The sequence below is a fragment of the Papio anubis genome, chromosome 9 (genome assembly GCF_008728515.1).
Source record: "Papio anubis isolate 15944 chromosome 9, Panubis1.0, whole genome shotgun sequence".
Taxonomy (NCBI): domain Eukaryota; kingdom Metazoa; phylum Chordata; class Mammalia; order Primates; family Cercopithecidae; genus Papio; species Papio anubis.
In genome coordinates, this window is record NC_044984.1 from 6,585,160 (window position 1) to 6,601,391 (window position 16,232).

A 16,232-nucleotide genomic window follows, 5' to 3' on the forward strand; every position below is an offset into this window, starting at 1 on the left:
TCCTGGACAAGTAGCACTGTGGAACCTGTAATATTTCTTCCATATTACCTTCTATCTTGTCTTCATACTAGATTGTTTGGGCACTCAGACTGGCAGATCTTGACCCTCTTTTTTCCCTTATTTTTTCCTCAATGTATACACGATCCTTTTTAGGGTAAGAAAGCTCGGACCAAGGCAGCCCATGGCTTTGACTGGGAAGAAGAGAGGCAACCAATTCTTCAGCTTTTGACACAGCTACTTCAGTTGGACATCCGTCACCTGTGGAACCACTCAATAATTGAAGAAGAATTTGTGAGGTGGGTTGGGAGGATGGCTACAGATAATACTGAGCTGTGAGAGTGAGGCTCTGTTGCTAGATATGCCTTTTTTTTTTTTTTTTTTTTGGGACAGAGCTTTGCTCTTGTCGCCCAGGCTGGAGTGCAGTGGCACAATCTTGGCTCACTGCAACCTCCACCTCCTGGGTTCAAGTGATTTTCCTGCCTCAGCCTCTCGAGTAGCTGGGATTACAGGTGCCGCCACCACAAGCTGATTTTTGTATTTTTAGTAGAGACGGGGTTGTGCCACGTTGGCCAGGCTGGTCTCGAACTCCTGACCTCAGGTGATCTACCCACCTTGGCCTCCCAAAGTGCTGGGATTACAGGCGTGAGCCACCGTGTCCGGCTGATCTACCTTTAAATACTTCATTTCATGTCTCAGTTCTATCTGTAATAAAAGTATAATCATAACATGGAGTTGCTAAGAACTAGATAATGGAATGTTAGAAACTGACGTGAATTCCTGTCATCTCTAAATGCCTGTTTATTCCTGAAGCAGTATTTACTGAGAATCTCCTTGTGCAGCCAGCATCATTATAGGCACTGGAAACAAAAGTTTCTGCCCTTTTAGAGTTTGTACTATAGAGCAGAAGTCTTTTTTTTTTTTTCTTTTGAGACAGAGTTTCACTCTTGTTGCCCAGACTGGAGTGCAATGGCGCAATCTTGGCTCGCCACAACCCCCGCCTCCTGGGTTCAAGTGATTCTCCTGCCTCAGCCTCCTGAGTAGCTGGGATTATGGGATTACAGGCATGAGCCACCACGCCTGGCTAATTTTGTATTTTTAGTAGAGACAGGGTTTCTCCCTGTTGGCCAGCCTGGTCTCGAACTCCCGACCTCGGGTGATCTGCCCGCCTTGGCCTCCCAAAGTGCTGGGATTACAAGCGTGAGCCACCATGCCAGACCAGAAGGTCTACTTTTAAAATAAGTAAAATAAGTGTGATGGAAGAAGGTTGTGATTTTAAATCAGCTACTCTAGGCCAGGTGCAGTGACTCACACCTATAATCGCAGCACTTTGGGAGGCCGACGTGGGTGGATCACCTGAGGTCAGGAGTTCAAGACCGGCCTGGACAACATGGTGAAACCTTGTCTCTACTAAAAAAATACAAAAATTAGCTGCGCGTGGTGGTGGGCGCCTGTAATCCCAGCTACTTGGGAGGCTGAGGCAGGAGAATCACTTGAACCTGGGAGGGGGAGGTTGCAATGAGCCGAGATTGCACCATTGCACTCCATCCTGGATGACGAGCAAAATCCTGTCTCAAAAAAAATAGACAGACAAACAGATAGATAGATAAGCTACTCTAGTAAGACTTCTTTGAGATGGTGATATTGAGCAAAGACCCAGAGGAGGTGACTGATAGCTATGAGAATATGTGGAGGAATAGGAAGGGCAAGGAAAAGGAATAGCAAATGCGAAGACCTTGAGGAGGGAGTGTGTCCAGCACGTGCGAGCAATAGCAAGGAGGCCAGAGAGTTGTCAGCTGAGAGCAGGTCAGAGGGCTAGGCTGTGAGGCCATGGGAGCAGTGGGGATCCACACCACAGGTTCTTGTGGGTCATCATGGTGACTTTGGGATTTCCTCAGAGTGAAATGGAGCCACTGGGGAGCCACAAGCAGGGAGGTGAGGTGACCTGACTTGTACTTTAACAGGGCCATCCTAGCTGTTGTATTGAGATAGACTATGGAGGGAAAGGGGAAGCAAGAGACCAGTTAAGAGGCTGTTCCAATAACTCAAGCAAGAGATGATGGTCTCTTAGACCAAGGCGTGGCAGTGGAGATGGGGAGAAGTAGTTGGATTATATACTTTTTCCTTAAGGTAGAGCTTACAGGATTTGCTAACAGACTGGGTGTGAGGTGTGAGGGTAAGAGTTCAGTCAAGGGTGACTCTCCCGGGTTTTGGTCTGAGCATTTGGAAGAGTGGAGTTAACCGTAACTGAGATATGGAGAAGGCTGTGAATAGGTGTTTTGGGAGGAAGATCAGATGTTCTGTTTTGGACATACAAAGTTTGAAGTGTTTATTAGACAGCCATGCAAAGTTGTCAGATTCGGCTGTTGAATATATAGATCTGGAGTTCAGGAGAGACGTCTGGGCTAGAGATAGCACATTTGGGAATATAATAGTATTCAAAGCCGTGAGACTGAATGAAATCACCAAATCAATAAGTGTAGCTAAAAGAGAGCAGGAATCCAAGGTCGGGTACCCTAGGGCTCTCCAGCATGAAGAGTGAGGAGGCCGGGTGCATGGCTCACGGCTCGCCTATAATCCTAGCACTTTGGGAGGATGAGGCAGGAGGATCACTTGAGCCCAGGAGTTGGAGATCAGCCAGGGCAGCATAGTGAAACTGTGTCTCTACAAAAAATAGAAAAATTAGCTGGGCATGGTGGAGGCTGAGGTGGGAGCATCACCTGAGCTATGAGGACGTCAAGGATGCAGTGAGCCATGATCGCACCACTGCACTTCAGCCTGGGCAACAGAGGCATACCCTGTCTCAATAAAAAGAGTGTGAAGAGGAACTAGCCAAAGAAACTGGGAAAGGAGTCTTGTTCTTGTGTTCTGGAAGCAAGATAAAGCATATATTTCAAGGAGAAACTGATTAACTATATCACATGCAGCTGTGAACGATCACTTGCGATGAGGATTGAATCAGTCGTTATATTTAGGAATAAGAAGTCATTGGTGACTTTGTCTTTTTTTCTCTTTTTCTTTTTTTTTTTTGAGATGGAGTCTCGCAACATCGCATGGGCTGGAGTGCAATGGCATGATCTCAGCTCACTGCAACCTCCGCCTCTCATGTTCAAGGGATTCTCCTGCCTCAGCCTCCCAAGTAGCTGGGATTACAGGCGCCCACCACCACGCCCAGCTAATTTTTTGTGTTTTTAGTAGAGACAGGGTTTCACTATGTTGGCCAAGATGGTCTCGAATGCCTGACCTTGTGATCCACCTGCCTTGGCCTCCCAAAGTGCTGGGATTACAGGCATGAGCCACCACACCCGGCCAACTCTGTCATATTTTTATCATATATTCAGGTTCTTTGTCAGCATCACAACTGGTTGAAAGTTGGTAATCTTGAAGGAAGGAGTACCTAACCGGGGTCAGCAAAGCAAAGCAACTTGTTATAGAAGGTAATGGCTAGAATAAAGAAAACCGTGACTTTGGGAGCAGTAGCGATAGAATGAATGAGGCAGGGCTCTGATATGATTGGATCCAGACAGCTGCTTTCATCATCTCAAACTCTTCCTTTCTCAGTTTGGTTACTGGCTGTTGCTACCGCCTTCTGGAGAATCCCACCATTAGTCACCAGAAGAACCGCTCCACTCGGGAAGCCATAACACACCTGCTTGGTGTAGCCTTGACCCGTTATAACCATATGCTCAGTAAGTTACCCATTGCTTTGCCCTGCCTTTTTTATATTGCCCATAATTTCTTATGTTTAGTGCTTCCACAGGTGCTACAGTGAAGATCATCCAGATGCTGCAGCACTTTGAACACCTGGCACCTGTACTGGTTGCAGCTGTGAGTCTATGGGCAACTGACTATGGAATGAAGAGCATAGTGGGAGAGATTGTAAGGTGACTCTTCGTTCTCGAAGTTTCTCATGCTCATTTTCCTTGGGGAGGGAATAAAGAAAGATTGGAAATACATTATCTGTGCAACTGTAGATTCCTTCAGATATTAGATACCTGTCTTACCCTGTAGTACCCTTACTAGGATCTGAATAATTGATCTATGTTGCTATGGCTGTGTTTTCTTCCCTGTGTAGAGAGATTGGACAAAAGTGTCCCCAAGAGCTGAGTCGAGACCCTTCAGGGACAAAGGGCTTTGCAGCATTCCTGACAGAACTAGCAGAACGTGTCCCAGCTATCCTGATGTCCAGCATGTGCATTTTGCTAGATCACCTGGATGGAGAGGTAGGTGGTCCACTAGGGATCACTGAGCTTTTTCTGGGGATTTTAAGTCCAGTGTTGAAAGGCCGTTTCTTAACAGAACAAGAAAGTAGCTTTGACAAGTTGTCTAGATTTATCATTGTGACATTTCCTTTCTGTAGAGAAGCAGTTCAAGTTTGTTGAATAAAGAGCTTTTTATTAATCTGTTAATCTTTCAATTCATATTGCTTTTATCCAGTTCTGGTAAGGGAGATGACATTTCCACAGCTTAAGTCTAGTAAGAGCAACTCAGCTTTGATTTTTTTTTTTTTTGGAGGCAGGATCTGGCTCTGTCACCCATGCTGGAGCACAATCATAGCTCATTGCAGCCTCGATCTCCTGGTCTCAAGCAATCCTCCCACCTCAGCCTTCCAAGTAGCTGGGACTTCAGGCACATACTACCATGCCCAGCTAATTTTTTTAGTTTTTGTAGAGATGGGGTCTTGCCATATTGCCCAGGCTAGTCTCAAACTCCTGGTCTCAAGCAACCCTCCTGCCTCAGCCTCCCAAAGTGCTGGGATTACAGGCACTACCATGCTTAGCCTTCAGCTTTGACTCTGAGTCCCATCTATTCCTCAGGATAAAGCGTCTTCCCACCACCTGACTTGCCTTGCTTCCTCAAACAGTGAGCTTTCTCAAATCAACCCATGTCATCTCTCTCCATTCTCTTTCATCCCTGAATGCTAACCTGGCTGATTCCCATACTGATGTTAGGCACTCCTAGGTGAATGTCAAGGACAAAGACAGTCCACTTGTTCATCTAATTTACTTTAACTTTTTGTGCAAGACCTTTCTCTCTGGTTCTTGGCCTGGCAACAACATTAACCCTGCTCTCCACCAGATTATGTATTGGACTTGCTGGCACTCTAAGGCTGATTTCCATGTTTCTGTCTCATTTTCTGTCAGTAAAGCGTGGAAAGGAGAGTGGGAGGGAAAGGAGGGGATATTTACTAGTAAGGATCAAAGGCTTTGAAGCCGAGTGTGGTGGCTCATGCCTGTAATCCCAGCACTTTGGGAGGCTGAGGTAGGCAGATCACTTGAAGTCAGGAGTTTAAGACTAGCCTGGCCAACATGGTAAAACCCCATCTCTACTAAAAATACCAAAAAAATTAGCTGGGTGTGGTGGTGCACGCCTGTAATCCCAGCTGCTCGGGAGGCTGAGGCGGGAGGGTTGCTTGAACCCGGGAAATGGAGGTTGCAGTGAGCCGAGATCGCACCACTGCACTCCAGCCTGGGTGACAAAACGAGACTGTCTCAAAAAACAAAACACAGATGGGCGCGATGGTTCATGCCTATAATCTCAGCACTTTGAGAGGCCAAGGAGAGTGGATCACCAGGTCAGGAGTTTGAGACTAGCCTGGCCAATATGGTGAAACCTCATCTCTACTAATACAAAACTTAGCCAGGCACGATGGTGGGCACCTATAATCCCAGCTACTTGGGAGGCTGAGGCAGGAGAATCGCTTGAACCCGGGAGACTGAGGTTGCAGTAAGCCGAGATTGCTCCACTACACTCCAGCCTGGGCAACAAAGCAAGACAACATCTCAAAAAAAAAAAAAAAACACACACAGATGGGCACGGTGGCTCACGCCTGTAATCCCAGCACTTTGGGAGGCTGAGGTGGGCGGAACATGAGTCAGGAGATTGAGACCACCTGTCTGGCCAACATGGTGAAACCCTGTCTCTAATAAAAATACAAAAATTAGCTGGGTGTGGTGGCTCATGCCTGTAATCCCAGCTACTTGGGAGGCTGAGGCAGGAGAATTACTTGAACCATGAAGTCAGAGGTTGCAGTGAGCCAAGATGGTGCCACAGCACTCCAGCCTGGCGACAGAATGAGACTCTGTCTCAAAAAAAAATAAATAAATAAAGGCTTTGAGACCTCAGCTGAAAGGTAGTAAAAAATGCTTTTCAAATGTTCGTTGGTGAGTGGATGTGACTTTTTTATTTAGCTACTACCATGCTTTCCTGTGTGAGCCCTATGAGGAAAAATTGGTTTTGGCCCTTGTTTGTTCTAGCATTCTCTGAGCAACAAGTCCTCTTCAGCTTTTTCCTGTGACCTTGGGATTGAATACCTAGGCAGTTAATCGAAAAAGTTATGGCCAAGCACAAGCAAGCTTCGCCTTGACTAAAGGTTTTACCCCTTTATGCTGCTCTCTCTTAGAATTACATGATGCGTAATGCTGTGCTAGCAGCCATGGCAGAGATGGTGCTGCAGGTTCTCAATGGCGATCAACTGGAAGCAGCAGCCCGAGACACCAGAGACCAATTCTTGGATACTTTACAAGCCCATGGCCATGATGTCAACTCCTTTGTGCGGAGCCGTGTTTTGCAGCTCTTCACCCGAATTGTCCAGCAGAAGGTAAGCAACCTTCTATGTGGCAAAGACATATGGTACCTCTCTATGTACCAGTGTAAAGAGGAATCCAGTGTTAAAGATAAATATCTGCCCCCAAAAGTCTAGAATTCACATTTTTATTATCAGTAGTAAAAGTCTTCCTCTACCAAGGACAAGGATATCTGGCTCCCTTTAAGGACTCTAATGTGTCTTACCACTACAAGGAGTACTCCTAATTTATATTCTGTAGAAAGGTATTTTAGAGTGAGTGGGTAGCTCTGTTCAGAGTACACTTAAAGATCATCTTGAACAAAATGGATGATGTGGGACTTGAGCAGATTCTTCTCTTCCTACCCGACACAGGCTCTCCCCTTGACACGTTTCCAGGCAGTGGTGGCTTTAGCTGTGGGACGTCTGGCAGACAAGTCAGTGCTAGTATGTAAAAATGCCATCCAGCTGCTGGCCAGTTTTCTAGCCAATAATCCTTTTTCCTGCAAGGTAAGTAGACTTGGTCCACCAAAAGAGAAGGAATTAAATGGAAACAGGGATGAAAGTATGTCATTTACTGACCCTGCTATTCATTTTACTTGATAGCTTAGTGATACTGACCTTGCTGGACCACTGCAGAAGGAGACCCAGAAATTACAAGAGATGAGGGCCCAGAGGCGAACTGCAGCAGCTTGTAAGTAGTTACTGCCTTGGAGTCCTAACCTCAGACAGGCTTCTCCTTGCAATGGAGGAGCGCGACTCCAATGTGGCTGGGCGCGGTGGCTCAGGCCTGTAATCCCAGCACTTTGGGAGGCCGAGGCGGGCGGATCACAAGGTCAGGAGATCGAGCCCATCCTGGCTAACACGGTGAAACCCCGTCTCTACTAAAAATACAAAACATTAGCCAGAGGAGGTGGCAGGTGCCTGTAGTCCCAGCTGCTCGGGAGGCTGAGGCAGGAAAATGGTGTGAACCCGGGAGGCGGAGCTTGCAGTGAGCCTAGATGGCGCCACTGCACTCCAGCCTGGGTGAGAGTGCGAGACTCCGTCTCAAAAAATAAATAAATAAAAACCTCCAATGAAAGAGACTGAGTGCTACTCTAATTTAGCTGCGGTGCTGGACCCAGAGGAGGAGTGGGAAGCCATGCTGCCAGAGTTGAAGTCTACCCTGCAGCAGCTTCTACAGCTTCCCCAGGGAGAGGAAGAGATTCCTGAGCGAATTGCCAATACAGAGACGACTGAAGAGGTGAAAGGACGCATCCATCAACTGCTTGCCAAAGCTAGTTACAAGTAGGCAAAAGAATGGGATATTCTTCATGATCTGTTTATGTTTAGAGTTAACTTTTGAGAAACTTATGTTTCTTTTAAATGAACTGTACTCAGATATGCTGCCGCCAAATGATGGTAGATGTTTTCATGTAGTAATGGTCTGACTATAGGCATAGTCCACAATTAAGCATGTGTTTCTACTTTATAAATTTTTAAAGAAACTACTGAAACAATTAAATGTTAACAATATTGTAATTAAACATTAGTCCTCCTTCAATTGAAGAAGAGCACCTATAAATAAGTTCTAGTTGCATGATCTTGAATAAGTTGCTTAACTTTCTGGGCCTCAGTTTCATTATCTATAAAATAAGAAATTGATTAGATCTTATGATCTCTAAGGACTTTCTAATTCTAAATTTCATGAGCTAATAATATCAAACATGCATAATACTACCTTAATCTTCAAACCTAGTATGAAACCTGATCTTAGAGAAGATTTCTCCTAGTGTTTTTGTGACTCTAGAACTTAACAACAAAAGCCCTTATAGCCGTCAACAGGTTGTTTTCTTTCTTTTTTTTTTTTTTTTTTGCAATGGAGTCTCACTCACTCTGTTGCCCAGGCTACAGTACTAGAGTACAGTGACACGATCTTGGTTCACTGCAACCTCCGCCTCCCAGGTTCAAGCAATTCTCGTGCCTCAGCCTCCCAAGTGGCGTGCGCCACCACACCTGGCTTATTTTTTTTATTTTTAGTAGAGACGGGGTTTCACCATGTTGGCCAGGCTGGTCTTGAACTCCTGACCTCAGGTGATCCACCCGTCTCAGCCTCCCAAAGTGCCGTGATTACAGGCGTGAGCCACCGCACTCAGCTGCCAACAAGTGTTCTTAAACCTCAGCCACAAGTTACTTGGTATTTATTTACTTATTACCTAATTGGGCTGTTTTTAAAAGGCTAGAGAGTGGCTTGTTTGCCCTATGAGTCCCTTATGTTTCTTTAGTGTCTCTCTTTTTTATTTTGCTAAAGCAAAAATAGAGACTATAGTTTTATAAGTACATGTTCCACCAAACATTCTAGTATTTTCTCCTGTCAATTAGAAGAGGATTGTTTGTTTGTTTTTGAGACGGAATCTCACTGTTGCCCAGGCTAGAGTACAGTAGCGCAATCACAGCTCACTACAGCCTCTCAGTATAGCCTCAACCTGCTGGGGCTCAAGCAATCTCCCACTTAGCCTCCCGAGTAGCCTGGCTAATTTATATATATATATGTGTGTTTTTTTTTTTAGACCGAGTTTCGCTCGTCTTGCCCAGGCTGGAGTGCAATGGCGCGATCTCAGCTCACTGCAACCTTCACCCCCCTGAGTTAAAGCGATTCTTCTGCCTCAGCCTCCTGAGTAGCTGGGATTACAGGCATGCGCCACCACACCTGGCTAATTTTGTATTTTTAGTAGAGATGGGGTTTCTCTATGTTGGTCAGGCTGGTCTCGAACTCCCCACCTCAGGTGATCCGCCTGCCTCGGCCTCCCAAAGTGCTGAGATTACAGGCGTGAACCACTGTGCCCAGCTAATTTTTATATTCTCGGTAGAGATGGAGTTTTGCCAAGTTGTGCAGGCTGGTCTCGAACTCCTGGGCCCAAGCAATCCACCTGCCTCGGCCTCCCGAAGTGTCAAGATTACAGGCATGAGCCACCAGGCCCAGCCTGAAGAAGGTTTCTTCTCAGGTTAAAGATTTTGCCCCTCCTTCAGAAATCCTCAGCAGTAAATGCTGGAGCTTAAGTTCTTAATAACTAAGTTTTTTGCCTCACAACCAGCAGCTTTTCCTCTCTGCTTTTTATATTGTCTGCCTTGTTTGTACAACTTTTTATGGTTTCTTCACACAGTTTTGGAGGTAGCTGATATTATCAGATTGTCTTCCCCATTTAGCAGATAAGGAGAAACAGAGATCAAGTGAGATAACTTGACCGTCACAAACAGCTAAGTAAATAGCAGAGCTGGCCCCAAGTATTCAGATTATAAATCTAGAGTTGTATTGCTTCCAGTTACAAATTTAAACAGTCCGGGTGCGGTGGCTCATGCCTGTAATCCCAGCACTTTGGGAGGCCAGGGCGGGCGGATCACAAGGTCAGGAGATCGAGAGCATCCTGCCCAACATGGTGCAACCCCGTCTCTACTAAAAATACAAAAATTAGCTGGGCGTGGTGGTGGGCGCCTGTAATCCCAGCTACTCAGGAGGCTGAGGCAGGAGAATCGTCTGAACTCAGGAGGCGGAGGTTGTAGTGAGCCGAGATCAGTGCATTGTACTCCAGCCTGGGTCACAGGGCAAGACTCCGTCTCAAAAAAATAAATAAATAAATAAAATTAAATAAATAAATAAACATACATTGGTACAAAACTTTTTGTTTTTTCTTTTTTTTTTTTTTTAATGGAGTCAGGGCCTCACTGTGTTGCCCAGGCTGAACTTGAACTTCTGGGTTGATGTGATCCTCCTACATTAGCCTCCCAAGTACTAACTAGGACTATAGGTACATGTCACCACACTTGGCTTAGAACAAAACTTTTTTGAATTTTTTTTTTTTTTTTTTTTTGAGACAAGGTTTCACTCTGTCACCTAGGTTGGAGAACAGTAGCACAATCAGAGCTCATTGCAGCCTCCACCTCCCAGGCTCATGTATTCCTCCCACCTCAGCCTCCCTGGTAGCTAGGACTATAGGTGTGCGCCACAATGCCTGGCTAAGTTGGGGTTTTGCCATGTTTCCCAGGCTGGTCTCGAACTCCTAGACTCAAGGGATATACCCACCTCGGCCTCTCAAAGTGCTGGGATTACAAGCGTGAGCCACCGTGCCTGACTTAAATGATTTTTAAATTTTGTTAAAAGTGGAAATATATTTTAAAAAATAAGCGATTCTCCTGCCTCAGCCTCTCAAGTAGCTGGGATTACAGGTACACACCACCATGCCTGGCTTTTGCCAGTCTGGGCAACATGGCAAGAAGATAACATGTAGATAAGCAGTCAAACATGTATTCTTTTTTCCCCCTTTTACATGACTGATAGAATTCTGTACCCACTGATCTACCATCTTGTTTTTTTCACTTAACTATGTATCTCAGTGGTTTTTAAAAATACTTATGGCTGGGCGCAGTGGCTTATGCCTGTAATCCCAGCTGCTTGGGAGGCTGAGGCAGGAGAATTGCTTGAACCCAGAAGACAGAGGTTGCAGTGAGCTGAGATTGCTCCACTACACTCTACCCTGGGTAACAGAGCAAGACTCCATCTCAAAAAAAAAAAAAAAAGAAATTTATAGATGGCCGGGTGCAGTGGCTCACACTTGTAATCCCAGCACTTTGGGAGCCCAAGGCTGGTGGATCTCTTGAGGCCAGGAGTTTGAGGCCAGCCTGGCCAACATGGCGAAACCCCATCTCTACTAAAATTACAAAAATTGGCCAGTTGTGGTGGCACATACCTGTAATCCTAGCTATTCGGGGAGCTGAGGCATGAGAATCACTTGAACCTAGGAAGCAGAGGTTATAGTGAGCCAAGATCATGCCACTACACTTCAGCCTGGGTGACAGAACAATACTCTGTCTCTAAAAATATATATATATATATTTATACATAGTTTCCCACTCTCGTCTTTTTTTGAGAGAGAGAGTGTCTCACTCTGTTGCCCATGCTGGAGTACAGTGGTATGATCACAACTCACTGCAGCTTTGATCTCCCAGGCTCCAGTGATCCTCCCACCTCAGCTCCCTCGAGTAGCTGAGCCCACAAGCACACACCATCACACCCGGCTAACTTTTTTCACTTTTTATATAGATGGGTCTTCCTGTGCTGCCCAGACTGATCTCGAACTCCTGGGCTCACGTGTCCCCATTATTTTTTATGACTACATAGAATCTTACTGTCTGGATGTGCCCGAATTAACTAATTATTGAAAGTTTATTGTTTCTAAACTTAGGAAAAGTTTTAAACAGGTGTTTGGAGTAGGTTTATGATTTTAAAACATTAAAAAGCCTTATTGGAGTTTTTTTGAAGACCGTAGTAATGCCTTGTAGCTTCAGAAATAAGAAAAATGTTTGCAGATGGGCAGTCGGGGGAAAAAAATAGGAAAGGTGTTTTGAGCCCTACCCCTTAGCAGGTGCTGTAACAACTTTTTAAGCATGTTAAGTGCTCCTTTTCTCTGGGCAGTAGGTCCAGGGACTTGATGGAATCGTGAGGTAAACTCCTTTACGAAAGGCTGCAGTGACATTCTTCTGGGTGCTGACAGGCTGGTGTTCGTGTTCTTTCAGGCAGGCCATCAGTCTCACTCGAGAAGCCACAGGCCACTTCCAGGAGTCCGAACCCTTCAGTCATATAGACCCAGAGGAGTCAGAGGAGACCAGGCTCTTGAATATCTTAGGACTTATCTTCAAAGGTAATAATTTTCCTTCTTCAGTCAATAAATAACACATGTCAACTAGTATTTACTGAGCATTTACTTTATGGCATCATTGGCCTGGTTAACAGAACCTGGTGCTGAAGAGCCCAGAGATGAATTGGCATTGCCTTTGCTCTGGAATGGAAGCAGCCCACGGGCCTAAGATTGATAGTCACAGGGTGACTGTCCAGACCATAGAGGACTTTAGGTATGGTTTTGAGAAATTAAGATATTTTAGAGTAAGTTCTAATTTCATATCTTCACATTGTGAAAAGAGATATCCAGGGCCAGAGGTAGTGGCTTATGCCTGTAATCCTAGCACTTTGGGAGGCCAAGGCAGGAGGATTGCTTGAGCCCAGGAGTTCAAAATCACCCTGAGCAACATGACAAAACCCCCATCTCTATAAGAGATACCAGAAAAAATTAGCCAGGTGTGATAGCATACACTTGTAGTCCCAGCTGCTTAGGAGGCTGAAGTGAGAGAATCACCTGAGCCCAGGGAAGTTGAGGCTGCAGTGAGCGGTGACCATGCCACTGCACAGCCTGGGCAACAGAGTGAGACCCCATCTCAAAAGAAAAAAAGAAGGAAAATAAATAAGTAGGCCAGGCGCGGTGGCTCACGCCTGTAATCCCAGCACTTTAGGAGGCTGAGGCGGGCAAATCACAAGGTCAGGAGATCGAGACCATTCTGGCTAACATGGTGAAACCCCGTCTTTACTAAAAAGACAAAAAAGATTAGCCGGGCGTGGTGGCGGGTGCCTGTAGTCCCGGCTACTCGGGAGGCTGAGGCAGGAGAATGGCGTGAACCTGGGAGGCCGAGCTTGCAGTGAGCCGAGATCGTGCCGCTGCACTCCAGGCTGGGCGACAGAGCGAGACTCTGTCTCAAAAATAATAATAATTTAAAAATAATAAGTAAGTAAATATCCAGGAATGTTGACAGCTATTGGAGTCCCCTGTATCCCCTTGAACGAAAGAAACCATCCTGTACTTCTCTAACTCCTTAGGCCCAGCAGCTTCCACACAAGAAAAGAATCCCCAGGAGTCTGTAGGAAACATGGTCACAGGACAGACTATCTGTAAAAATAAGCCCAGTGTGTTGGAGCCTGAGGAGTCCAGGGGAAGTGATGAACTGGTGAAGCAGGAGATGCTGGTGCAGTATCTGCAGGATGCCTACAGCTTCTCCCGGAAGATTACAGCGGCCATTGGCATTACCAGCAAGATGATGTATGAAAACACAACTACAGGTATGCCAGAGTTCCTTTCCGTAAGGACAGCCTTGGGGTTCTTTTGGATTTTTTAATTTTTTAAATTTTTATTAATAATAGATATGGGACCTTCCTTTGTTGCCCAGGCTGGTCTCCAACTCCTGGGCTCAGGCAATTCTTCTGCATCAGCCTCCCAAAGTGCTGGTATTACAGGTGTGAGCCACTGCACCCAGCCATGGATTTTGGAGTTGTTGTCCATATTTTATTGATACATCTATCTCCTCCTTTAAAAGGCAGGGGTTCTCAGTTGGGCGCGATGGCTCATGCCTGTAATCCCAACACATTGGGAGGCCAAAGCAGGAGGACAGGTTGAGGCCAGGCGTTCGAGAGCAGCCTGGCAACATAGCAAGACCCCATTTCTACAAAGAAACAAAAATTAGCTGGGCTTGATGGCACACACCTGTAGTTCCAGGTACTCGGAAGCCTGGGCAGGAGGATTGCTTGAGCCCAGGAGTTTCAGGCTATAGTGAGCTGTGGTCATGCCACTGCCCTCTAGCCAGAGCAACAGGATAAAAACCTGTGTCTTAAAAAAAAGAAAAAAAAAGGCAGGGGTTCTTTATTTCTATTTGCTTCCTCTAGACACAGCTTATACATTTTAATGCATATAGTATTTCATGATAAGGCCTTACAGGAGGAGTCGACACTCTCAGGGAAAATGAGGAAGGCCTCCATTTGCATCTTGTTACATTCAGAAAGGTTCTGTCTTTAGGTATTGAGGGGGTTTTGCGAAGTAGATGGGTGACATTTGTACATGTTCTCTCAGTGGTGCAGGAGGTGATTGAATTCTTTGTGATGGTCTTCCAATTTGGGGTACCCCAGGCCCTGTTTGGGGTGCGCCGTATGCTGCCTCTCATCTGGTCTAAGGAGCCTGGTGTCCGGGAAGCTGTGCTTAATGCCTTCCGCCAACTCTACCTCAACCCCAAAGGGGACTCTGCCAGGTATATGGGGTACTTTTGCCTTTGCTGACTTTTCCAAGGTCAGCTTCTCACAGGACTTTCCTTGTCTCCTAAAGGAAGGAGGTGCATTTCTCCCAAGGAGTTCCAGATCCATAGGCAGTCCATCATAACGGGGCTTAGGGTGGGGCTCGGTTTCCAGGGAGAGCAGTTATTTAACACTGGTGGGATAGCCCTAAGCACTGTTGGCCAAGTTCAGCTTCCCAATCTTATAATGACCGCTGATCTCTGCTGTTCCCACAGAGCCAAGGCCCAGGCTTTGATTCAGAATCTCTCTCTGCTGCTAGTGGATGCCTCGGTTGGGACCATTCAGTGTCTTGAGGAAATTGTAAGGCTTCCTGCTTTCATTTTCTTTATTCATTCAACAAGTATTTTTGGGGTTTTTTGTTTTTTGTTTTGAGATGGAGTCTCGCCCTGTTGCCCAGGCTGGCGTGCAGTGGCGCAATCTTGGCTCACTGCAACCTCTGCCTCCCCGGTTCAAGTGATTCTCCTGCCTCAGCCTCCTGAGTAGCTGGGATTACAGGCATGCGCCACCATGCCTGGCTAATTTTTTGTATCTTTAGTAGAGACAGGATTTCACCATGTTGGCTGGGCTGGTCTTGAACCCTTGACCTCATGATCCACCCGCCTCAACCTCCCAAAGTGCTGGGATTACAGGTGTGAGCCAGCGCGCCTGGCACAAGTATTATTGAGTTATTACTATGTATTTAGCAATTTACTTAGCCCCAGAAAGAAGTGTAAGACTATTTGCTTTCATGTTCCCAACTTTAAAGGAACCAACAGTCTAGTTAGTAGACAAAAACCACAGAACATTTTTAGAACAATGCAGCAGATAGGTAATAAAGTGCCAGAATAAGTTGTACAGGTAATGGTTGTCACAGCAATAACATAACAACATCACTTATATAGTATTTCATATATGACAGGCACTCACATGTTACAGTAACTTGTTTAATCCTCACGACAGCCCTGTGAGGTAGTATTATCTGCTTTTTACAATGAGAAATCTGAGGCACAGAGAAGTTACTGAACTTGGCTGGTTACAGCTAGTTAGTGGCAAAGTTTGAGATTCAAACTCGGGCAATAAGAGCTCTAGAAAACATACTCTTAACTTCTGTGTTCTACTGAGGGGTACAGAGTAGGAAAGAGAGCGGTTTGGGGTAAGATGGTCAGGAAGCTTCCTGAAGGTGGTAGGACTTAAGCTGGGTCTCAAAAGATGAGTAGGATTTAGAGAATCAGCAAGGAGGGAGGGCATTTCAAACAGAACCCAAGAAAAAGCACAGTTCACATTGTAGAACAAAGAAGATTGTGTTCTGGTTCAAATGATCTGGAAAAGGCCGGGCGTGGTGGCTCATGCCTGTAATCCCAGCACTTTGGGAGGCCAAGGTGGCAGATTACCTGAGGTCTGAGGTCAGGAGTTCGAGACCAGCCTGACCAACATGGCGAAACCCCATCTCTACTGAAAATACAACAAAATTAGCCAGATGTGGTGGTGGCCACCTGTAGTCCCAGCTACTCGGGAGGCTGAGGCAGGAGAGTCACTTGAATCCAGGAGGTGGAGGTAGCAGTGAGCCGAGATTGCACCACTGCACTCCAGCCTGGGAGACAGAGGGAGACTGTCTCAAAAAATAAAAATAAAAATTATCTGGAAAAGATGAGAAAGTTGTGAATGTAGGTTGGAATTAAACTGTGAAAGTCCCTGAATGACTTCAGGAGTCTAGGACTTTAACTGTGTTAGCCAGGCACCCAGCATTTGAGTGAGACCATTCTGCTT

General features: G+C 45.9%; 1 protein-coding gene across 2 annotated transcripts in view; it reads left to right on the forward strand.

The window, feature by feature from the left end:
• Window positions 1–16,232, forward strand: part of NCAPD2 (non-SMC condensin I complex subunit D2) — a 36,375-nt gene that overhangs the window by 12,997 nt on the left and 7,146 nt on the right. Inside the window, exons 6-17 of one of the 2 annotated variants that reach the window (XM_021921945.2) lie at window positions 154–296; window positions 3,559–3,686; window positions 3,758–3,881; window positions 4,073–4,220; window positions 6,401–6,598; window positions 6,938–7,072; window positions 7,169–7,256; window positions 7,669–7,849; window positions 12,113–12,237; window positions 13,245–13,484; window positions 14,269–14,443; window positions 14,702–14,786. In XM_021921945.2, the coding sequence (XP_021777637.2) occupies window positions 154–296; window positions 3,559–3,686; window positions 3,758–3,881; window positions 4,073–4,220; window positions 6,401–6,598; window positions 6,938–7,072; window positions 7,169–7,256; window positions 7,669–7,849; window positions 12,113–12,237; window positions 13,245–13,484; window positions 14,269–14,443; window positions 14,702–14,786 (1,770 nt within the window). Of the gene's footprint in view, window positions 1–153; window positions 297–3,558; window positions 3,687–3,746; window positions 3,882–4,072; window positions 4,221–6,400; window positions 6,599–6,937; window positions 7,073–7,168; window positions 7,257–7,668; window positions 7,850–12,112; window positions 12,238–13,244; window positions 13,485–14,268; window positions 14,444–14,701; window positions 14,787–16,232 lie in introns of those variants that run through there. The other variant, XM_009180041.4, reaches the window with a different exon arrangement.